This window comes from Gossypium hirsutum, unplaced genomic scaffold (genome assembly GCF_007990345.1).
Source record: "Gossypium hirsutum isolate 1008001.06 unplaced genomic scaffold, Gossypium_hirsutum_v2.1 scaffold_110, whole genome shotgun sequence".
In the NCBI taxonomy this organism is placed as follows: Eukaryota; Viridiplantae; Streptophyta; class Magnoliopsida; order Malvales; family Malvaceae; genus Gossypium; species Gossypium hirsutum.
In genome coordinates, this window is record NW_024402813.1 from 41,074 (window position 1) to 51,040 (window position 9,967).

General features: G+C 34.5%; 1 protein-coding gene across 2 annotated transcripts; it reads left to right on the forward strand.

Annotated features, from left to right (window-relative positions):
- Positions 1–7,428: 7,428 nt before the first annotated feature.
- LOC121226309 (pathogen-related protein) lies at positions 7,429–8,934 on the forward strand. 2 transcript variants are annotated; one of them, XM_041110332.1, is made up of 4 exons: positions 7,429–7,859; positions 7,943–8,075; positions 8,160–8,461; positions 8,547–8,934. In XM_041110332.1, exons 1-4 carry the CDS (start codon positions 7,716–7,718, stop codon positions 8,688–8,690), a joined length of 723 nt encoding a protein of 240 aa, XP_040966266.1. In that variant the 5' UTR covers positions 7,429–7,715; the 3' UTR covers positions 8,691–8,934. The 2 variants fall into 2 exon arrangements, with proteins under 2 accessions (XP_040966266.1, XP_040966265.1); XM_041110331.1 differs by having other exon boundaries at positions 7,438–7,859; positions 8,145–8,461.
- Positions 8,935–9,967: the final 1,033 nt, after the last annotated feature.

Genomic DNA, 9,967 nt, shown 5'->3' on the forward strand with positions numbered 1-9,967 from the left:
ACTTTTCTTTATGGCAGTATGAGTGACAAAATCCTGAAGCTTCACTAAGGGAAGTTTCTCCCTATGCCCTCATCCCAATTCAGGCACATCATTACCCAAAGCCCCATGTATCGCTATGTCATCAGAGGAAGAAGAAGACACCACAATTGTCGAAAAATTCGCAGGTGGCGAACTCATAGGTTGCGGAGTGACAAGTAGAGGAATTGTCGAAGGCTGTGGTAGCTCTAACTCACCAAAATATGTATCAAAAATTTTGTCTGCACTTTTATATGGTAGAGCGACATGGTCGAGCTCAATGGTTGCAGTATTCTCATCCAAATACGGGAAAATATCCCCAAAAAATTTCATATCACGGGACATTAAAAACTTATTAGAATCTATATCATATAAATACAAACCCTTTTTTCCAAAAGGATACCCAACAAAAACACACTTTCAACTCCAACTAGCAAACTTATCACCTTTAGAATGTTGATTATGAGCAAAACATAAAAAACCAAGCACACAAAGATCATCAAACAAAGGAGGTCTACCAAACAACATTTCATAGGGTGTTTTACCATGAATAAGAGGTAAAGGAGTTCGATTTATAAGATGAGAAGTAGCCAAAACACACTCCCCCCAGCCAAAAAAAATATAGGCAAATTTCCTTGAAAACACAAAGCACGAGCCTCATTTAAAATATGTTGATGTTTCCTCTCCACTCTTTCATTTTGTTGAGTACCATTATAAGATGTTTGAAAAATTATATCATTTGTAAGAAAATAATACTAAAGACAGTTAATTTCGTCTCATTATCACTTCTAACAAACTTTATCTGTTGAGAAAATTGATGATCAATCATAGCAATAAAAGATATGAAAATCTTGAAAACCTCCTTTTTATTAACCAATAGATACACTCAAACAGCATGGGAGAAGTTATCAACCAATGTTAAAAAATAATGAGATCCACAAGATAAAGGAGTGTCATAAAACCCCCATAAATCATAATGAACTAACTCAAAAATATGAGTGGTTTTCTGTTCAATAATTGGAAAGCTATTTCTAGTTTGCTTAGCACGATTATAAATTTTACATGATTTATTCAAGGGATCTCTAGAGTTACTAACATAGGGAAACAACTTCACTACTTTCTCGGAAGAGTGACCCAGTCTTCTATGCCAAAGTTCCAAAGAGGATCAAGCTTCAATTGAAACTGCTTTGAACATTGATACTTGTTGGAAGTAGTAAAGTCTATCTTGTCTCTCACCCGCTCCAATCTGCTTCTTCTAATGAAAGTCCGGAATAACACATATGTTAGTAGAAAATTGGACAAAATAGTTCATATCATCATTCAACAGTGAAATCAAAATTAAATTGTAGTTTAATTTAGGAACGTAAAGAACATGTTTTAAGTGAATTTTGTTTGTCAATTTAATCTTTCCTTCTTGGGTAGCCATCATTGTTTGGCCATCAGTGTGACAGCCCTAAAGTGACCCTAGTCGGAAAGCGGTCTCGGGACCGCTAGACCGAGTCACCAAATTATTTGAATGTGATAATTATTGCCTCAAATATGTGAATATAAATGTGTGAAAGTTTTAAGCTTCGATTTAGTTAATTGCATGTGAATTTAGTTAATAGGACTTATGTGAGAAAATTTAGAAATGTGCTAGGCAAATGCAAGTGGCCTAATAGTGCATGTAATCAAAGGGGTGGACTTGCATGTCAATTTCCCCCCATTTAAGTACTAGTGGCCGGCCATGACAAGGGATGATGGGCAAAACATGTCATGAAACATGTTGTGTTAATGGAAGAATAAAATAAGAAGCATGGGCAATAAACTAATAAGAAATTGAAGGAAGAAAACAAAGAGAAAAAAATGTGTTCATCATTCTCATGCGTGACCAAAAAAAAAAGAAGAGAAAAGCTCTCATGTTGTTCTTGGCCGAATAGGAGAAAGAAAAAGAAGGAAAAAGAGCTTTGAGGAAATCGGCTATGGTGGTTTGATAGACTAAGGTATGTTTGATGATGTTCCATGAGATGCATGCATGTTTTAGTAGTTAGCTTGAGTTCTAAATAGCCCATGGTTCAAATCTTTACTATGTCATGGAGATGATATTCGGCCAAGGTGGATTGGTGTTGATATCATTTGCATGCTAAAAGTGAAGCTTTGTAATGGTGCATGTGATGGTGGATTGATGATTCTTGAATCTTCTTTTTAGCATTTTTGAATGAGACATTAAGTTCTTTGTTTAACCATGACCAAAAATTGAAATGGTATGGTGTTGTGATGCATTTGGCCATGGTAGGAAGTAGAAGGGAAAATATGGTTGTTGTTAGATGAAGTAGAGTCTAACAAATGAGCACATATGCGCATTAGTTGCTAGATGGAGAAGAATCGGCTAGCAAGTTGTGTGCTAAGGCCGAATATAATTTTTGTATATTAATGAGTAATGCATGTGTTGAATTGATGGAAAGGGAGAGGATGCTTTACTAGTGTATATATGTGTATGGGCCAAGTTTTGAACTTGAAACAAAATGGTGTTTAGTCAATACAAGTGACCATACTTGTAGAATGTATTGAGTGTTGCAATCGGCCTCAACATAGACATGTATGTTCGGCCACATGAATGAGTACATAAGTTGATGTGTATGTTCGGCCATAGGTAAGCATATTGATGGCTTTATCTTGACTTAGAAAATTCGGCTAAGGGAAATATTAGCTAGTATGTTGAATTCGATTCGTAATTTCGTACATATGTGACTCTAATGTCTAATGTATATATGGGCTAAGTACCTTGAGCTTCTCTTTTGATGTTCGAATGAATTGTATTAAATTGCTTGATGTGATTAAAAATGCGTATGACCATTGTGTATTTGAGCTAAAAGGTGGCCATATGACCTATCAAACTCCTTGTCATATTCGGCCATAAGCTAGCAAAATGAGACTTTAATGAGTTAAATTTGTTTGAATTAAGCTCAAGAGCAAAGGGGAACTAAATCCGATAAAGGGAAGGAAAAAGTGGTCGAATAGCCGTCGAAACCGTTCGACAACATCCGAGGTAAGTCTTCGAGTAATGACCCTACTTGAATTATATTGAAATGATTAGTCATACTATGACGGATAGCCGAATGTGCATAGAGACTATGTTATAAAGCCAATTGAAATCATGCTCTTTGTGTGTGGCTATTGAGCCGAAATTGGAAAGGTTTAATAAATGTTTTGTGTTTGAGCCTTAGTAACGAAAATGAAATATGGATGTGTCATGATTATTGATATATGTGTGCATGAGCATTTGAATGATATCCGGGATAAGTCCCGAAGGCATTTATGCTAGTGATTTTATCCGGGCTAAGTCCCGAAGGCATTTATGCTAGTGATTTTATCCGGGCTAAGACCCGAAGGCATTTGTGCGAGTTGATATATCCGGGCTAAGACCCGAAGGCATTTGTGCGAGTTGATATATCCGGGCTAAGACCCGAAGGCATTTGTGCGAGTTGCTATACCCGGGTTAAGACCCGAAGGCAATTGTGCTTGTGGTTATATCCGGCTAAATTCTGAAGAAACTTGGGTTCGAAGGTGAGCGTGTTGTGTTGTAATAAATTCAATTAATACGCTCGAAAAACCCAAACGATAAGGTATGTTTGCGTGTGCATCGGAAAAGTCATTCGTTTTAAATAGTATTCGTTCAATCGACTAACGAACTTTCGGCTTTTAGATAGGTTAATACCTTGTGTGTATATGTTGATGAAGTGTGAAGTAAGTATGTTTATGAGAATGTGTATTAATAAAGTGATTCATTTAGCTATGTGAATGTAATACTTTAGTCAAAGCCGATTTCATTACTTGAAACTTACTAAGCTTTAAAATGCTTACCCCGTTGCTTTGGCTCTCTGTTTTATAGATTTTGTTCGTTAGATATCGGATTCGGGATCATCGAAGTCGAAGTCATCCACACTATCAAAGCCCTTTGGGTACTCTTTTAGTTGAACTCTGGATATGGCATGTATAGGACTACCCTTTGTTGTTTTTCAAGTACTTTTTGTGATGTATGTGTGTACAGCCATGCGAAAATGGCTCGTAGAAGTGGAGTATGGCATTAGACCATTTGTGTTTATGTATATATATATGGTTTCATGATGTGACTATGGACTGGAATGGAAGTGTTGGGCAAATGATCAGCCATTGGAATGGCTAAATATGATCATATGTGGACCTATGTATGACAAAACTCTAGTTGGTCCATGGTAACCACGAAATAGGTAAAGTTTACCTTGAAAACAGATGCTGACAGCAGCAGTGGTGTGGATTTGAAAAATCACTAAAATTTGTAGGAATGGAATTAAATAGTGAATAAATTATGTAATCGAACCTTGATGAATCTATTTTCATATGAAAGTAACGAAACAATCATATGAACAGTATATTAAGAGATATTAAAGTTCTCGTGAAACAGGGCCAGAACGGTTTTGGATCTCCTGTTTCGAATTTGAAAATTTACCATAAATTATCCAGAGATAATTAGAAGTCATGCCTTATATGTATAGATTCCCCTTTGAGTCTAGTTTCATTAGAAATAAACGGCATGAGTATTGAAGCTCTGTACAGGGAGATATCCAAGTCATAATATGTAAAGGTCAGAGTAGTTGAACCCAGAATCAGGGGAGACTTTAACTAATAAACTGTACCAATTGGCCCAACCAAAAATTTTAGAAATAAATCCACAGATGGATATATGAGTTTAATTTCAGGGAAAATTTACGGAATCAGATTTCGAGTTTTGGAACTCGAGATATAATTTTTAACGCGACAGTGATGCGGTTAGCCAGCCTGTCTGGAATTTTTTTTAATGGACTGTGAAAACAAAGTAAATGAACTAAGTCGGTCAGCACCTCGTGTTCGACTCCGGCAACGGTCTCGAGCACGGGGTGTTACAATCAGGGAGTTCTACAGAACATGCTACAACTTATCTAATATTCGTCAAACACGTAAGCTCATTCGTAACAAGATTTGAGCATCTCGCATCAATAATCCAATTATTCTTGGACTTACCATTCAATTGATTTGTAGCGGATTGTGTATTACTGAACATTGATAGAAGAGACTATCATCACTCAGCGGTAAAACCAGGAAGTGTTGCCCCCTGACGATTGTACGCCCCTATTGTATTCTACGTTAGTGTTGCTCCATGGTTGTTATCTACAAAAATAGCAACCATTGAGAACGATGAAAATTTTTTGTGTTAAACACCAAACTCAGATACTATGAAAAAAATAGGGTAATCTCTTTCAATCTTATTGATAGACCTCAAGAGTATACATAATATTTATACAACAATAGTCACATCGAAATAGGAAAGATGTATAATATATTCCTAAATATATGCCTAAAAGATATACAATAATATACAATATATTCCTACAAGATAATATCTCATAATAATATCCTAACAAGTTAGGATGATAAAATAGGACTCGTCAACTTGATTAACTCAAAATTGTTTCACTTGATTCGGTTGAACGCTCACCCTTAATTATAATGCTGGATTTGAAGGAAATTTTAATGTTATGGAAATGATGAGTAATTAGTGAAAGTCAAGCACCACGTTGATCTTAATATGTGCTGCTAGTTCTCTCTGCCCATATTTTTTATTTCATATTCTCTCTTTCGTTTCACATTCTCTCTTTTTTTTTTAAAAAAAAAATTCGTTAATCTAATATATGATAAATAGTTGTTAAACCTTTTTCTCATTTTATGGAGTTTTTGCAATTGAAAATAATGAAAGAAGAAAGCGATGGGATCTTTTCTTTAAGGAGAAGATCGAACCATGATGTGGATCAAACATCACAACTTTTCTGCTTTGGGGATAAATTTTGGTTTCTATGGTTCTTCCTCTTTCAATTTTTTTTTCTACGTACCTTTTTTATTGTTTAGTTTTATTCGATTTTATTTTATGTGCCTGCCAAAAAAGGCTTGAAAATGCCATCATAAAGATGGAGTTTAGTATATTATGAATAAATTAATCAAAATAAAAAATTTTATTAATTTTTATTTAAATAAATAAAATTAACATCTTAAATTTTGATAAATAATGTTATATATTTAATTAGTTTAACAGAATGAATCAAAATTTGAAAGCAACTAAACTCAATGATTCCATTCGAATAATCATTAATTTGTTTTAAAAAAAATTTTACAAGCACGCTATATACAATAGGACCCTACACTATAGAAAAATAATGGTGAAGGAAAGTGAAGTAAAAAGAGAGCGAGAGGAAAGAAAGGAAATAAAAAGTAAAAAGAAAAGATGATATTATTTCTTTTGGATAAAAGAAAAAAAAAGCGGAAAATTCAAGTGGAAGCTCAATAGCTTACCGTAAGCTCCCTTGTATGTTTCTAAATTTAAAGTTTTGACTTGAGGAATCAATTGAGGAATCAATTTTTGATATAAAATAAATATTTTTGCAATTTTTTTAAGACAATCAATAGTCTCCTATTATTTATGGTACTCAACTCATATTATTTGGTACTCTCTCATATTTTTTTAGTACTTCAAAAATTATGAGAGAATATCAAAACATATAAGTTAAAAAAAAACATTAGTAAGTACCACAAAATGTGAGATATTAATTTTGTTCATCTTGCTAAATTTGTTTCATTTATTTAATTTTTTATATATTTTTTAAAATTATCATGAAATGTTTTTTTTTCTTTACAAAAATTAGCATGAAAAATAATAATTTAAAAGTTACAAATTTAACCGTTACATAATTTCATAGAAATTTTTTAATATTTAAAAGTAATATTTTTTACTCCAAAATTATATCTCATACCAAATTATCATTTCGAAATCATATAAAAAATTTTAAGGGTATACTAAAAAGTATGAGGAAGTACCAAACATTACGAGGAAGTGCAAAAAATACAAAAAATTATGAGAAAATCAAATATATATATATAAAAGAGTATAAAAAACATGAGGAACCACCAAAAAAACATAAGGGAAAAAGTACCAAAAATGATAAGGGAATACGCAAAAAAACATGAGGAACCACCAAAATAACATAAGGAAGTAAAAATATATATAAGAAAGTACCAAAACATCTAGGGAAGTACCAAAAATTATGATAGAATACCAATAATTATGAAAAAGTGCCAAAAAAAATGAGGAAGTACCAAAAAATTATAAGAAAGTACCAAAAATTATGAGAATGTGTCAAAAATTATTAGGAAGTACCAAAAATATGAGGAGTTACAAAAAATTATGAGGAAGTACCAAAACTTAGATGTACAAAAAATTATGCGAGAATACTAAAAAAACACAAGAAAGTATCAAAAAATATGAGTAAATACAAAAAAATTATGAGGGATACGAAAAAAGTATGAGGATGCACAAAAAATTATGAAGATATAAAAAAAATTTATAAGGGATGGAAGTACCAAAAATCATGAGAAAATAAAAAAAAAATAGATGATGCAAAATTATTGTGGTTGGTGATAGAAAACCATGTAAGTACGTAACCCTTGGCGGCCAGTATGCAAAATTATTGTGTTTGTGGTGATAGAAAACCATGTATGTAAGCTTGGCCCTCGCTGCCAAGGATTTGCGCTATCAACTTTTGACTTGTTGCTCACCACAAACAAGTCAATCATTGATTTACTATAAGCTGCCCTTGTTCGTGCAAAGTAGTTGAAACTCGGTGGGAGCTTAGAACCTTTTCTTGCACGAGAAAATGGATTCTTCACTCACTGATCAGCAGCAAGACAAGTACCGTTCTTACTTGCATGGAGAAGGTGAAAAGAATACCAACTGGAAGCTTGGTGCTCCTCCAAACTATGACACTGTTAACAAGCTCTTTGAAGAAGGCCGAACCAAGGTCTTTCTTTTTCTTTTTCATTTTATCTCTCTGCAAGATGCACATACTAACATCCATTGTATATCTGATTTGTTTGATGACAGATATGGCCTCCTGCATCACTAGAAGAGAAGGTCCAGAACCTTGTGAAGACATGGGAAATGGAAATGTTCAATAAAATATCCTTCCCTGACTACAAATCAGTGAAACTACAGAATTATACAGTCAGCGTGAATGGTATCACTATTTCCTTCAGGCTTGATCTTGTTTTTTGTCCAAAGATAAAAAGGGCTGATTTTGTTTTAGTCATAAAATTTTTAGGGAGGAAACCTTTGAGTTTAGAAGAGAAGAGGAAGCTGGGAGGAGGCTATAATTCCTTTATGCAAACCTCCTTACCAGAGGACCTGAGGGGCTATAATCCAGCACAAGAAACTGAACACTCCTCACATCTTGCCTTCACAACAGCTTTCCCAAGAGGATTTGCTTTGGAAGTTATCCAAGTCTACTCTGGCCCGCCATCGATTGTGTATAAGTTCAGGCACTGGGGGTATAAGGAAGGTCCTTTCAAAGGCCATGCCCCTACTGGGGAACTTGTTCAACTTTATGGAATATCAATTTTTGAGGTATAATTTAGGCCCCTGTTTTTCTTTATTTTTGAATTTGTGTGGAATTATATAAACATATTCTAGTTTTTCTCCATTGAAATAGGTTGACGATGAGATGAAAATCTTGAAGGTGGAGTTCTTTTTTGATCGTGGGGAGCTGCTTGGAGGTCTTATGAAAGGTGATAAATTGACTAGTGGAACTGACCAAGCGGCTTTGAGCTGCCCATTCTTGAGGAACACAGGGTAGCCTAGCGTTGATGGGTATGCATGAATTGCAGCGTTTAGCTTTGATGGGAATGCATGAATTTAGTGTTTGAGAAATAAAACTGATGGATCATTACATAATATAGAATAGTGATCTTCCATTTACTTCTGCTGATTCACTTATGCCTGCCATCTATATGTATCTGTAGAAATTGAGATGTACAAGCACAAGAGCATAACATGGCCTGGTTGTATTTTTCAGGACGAATATAGTTTTGGTTTCTACATATTGATTCTTGTTGAAAAAGATGGTGTAAGAAATTGAATTTCGATTACCTGATCCATTAATTTGCTGTTAACGTGACTGCAGAGAAGTAACATAGTGTATTAAATTTTACACTGTCCACGGCAGAGAAGTTCGATAAGGAGCAGCCCCACAATATCTAAAGAGACCTTCAATTTCTAGGCATCCTTTAGGATATGGGACTGAGCGATGAAAGGGATCACGACCTAGTTTTTTCCTCTTAAGTGATCCCATACATCCATATGGATCTTCTTGAAATTGAGTTCTCACCAATGCCTCACCTTTCAGAGCTGCTTCCATTGAAGTTACTGGAGCTGGGGTGTCTCTATACAAGAATCGTGACTCTGGGAACCCAATGGCAGAGCGATGCAACTGCGCAAAACTCTCTTCCTTGAAATCATAGCTTACAACCTGATTCCAATTCAATAGGATTCAAAAGCTAACTTATAAAGTGAAGAGTTTAATAGGTTATGTGGCCCACACTCATATAAGAAGTAGGAAATGTTAAGACTTTCGAACCCCTCCAAAAAGACCTGTTGAAACAGGCACATAACAGAATGCGCAAGGAACATAGCTTTAATATACTTGCTATAAAAAAACAACTAGCAGGTATATGTTAAATAAAAAGACAAACAAGAATCAAGTACTTTGCACCTTTATGTAACATTTACTCGAAACAGTGGGCTTCCTTCTCTATCATCACAGACATATAGAAGCAGAGAGAGCTTTAACTATAGTATAAACAGTAAGCATGACATTGAGCTCAAGTTTTTGAGTAGTATACTCTTTTTTATAGAGCAATTATATCTTTATGCCTTCAACATCAGCTACTTCACAAATGAGAAAAACATGTAAGAAGCTTTTTTATGTGGAGTACTGACTACCGTAACTCATGCATACAGACACTTGAGAAAAAACACTCTCCCCAAGCAATTGAAGTTGTATTGTGATTTAGACCTTAACTCAAGCTATTAAGTTGTAGTGGAGGACAATTTCCTCAATCAAGTGAGGATGTG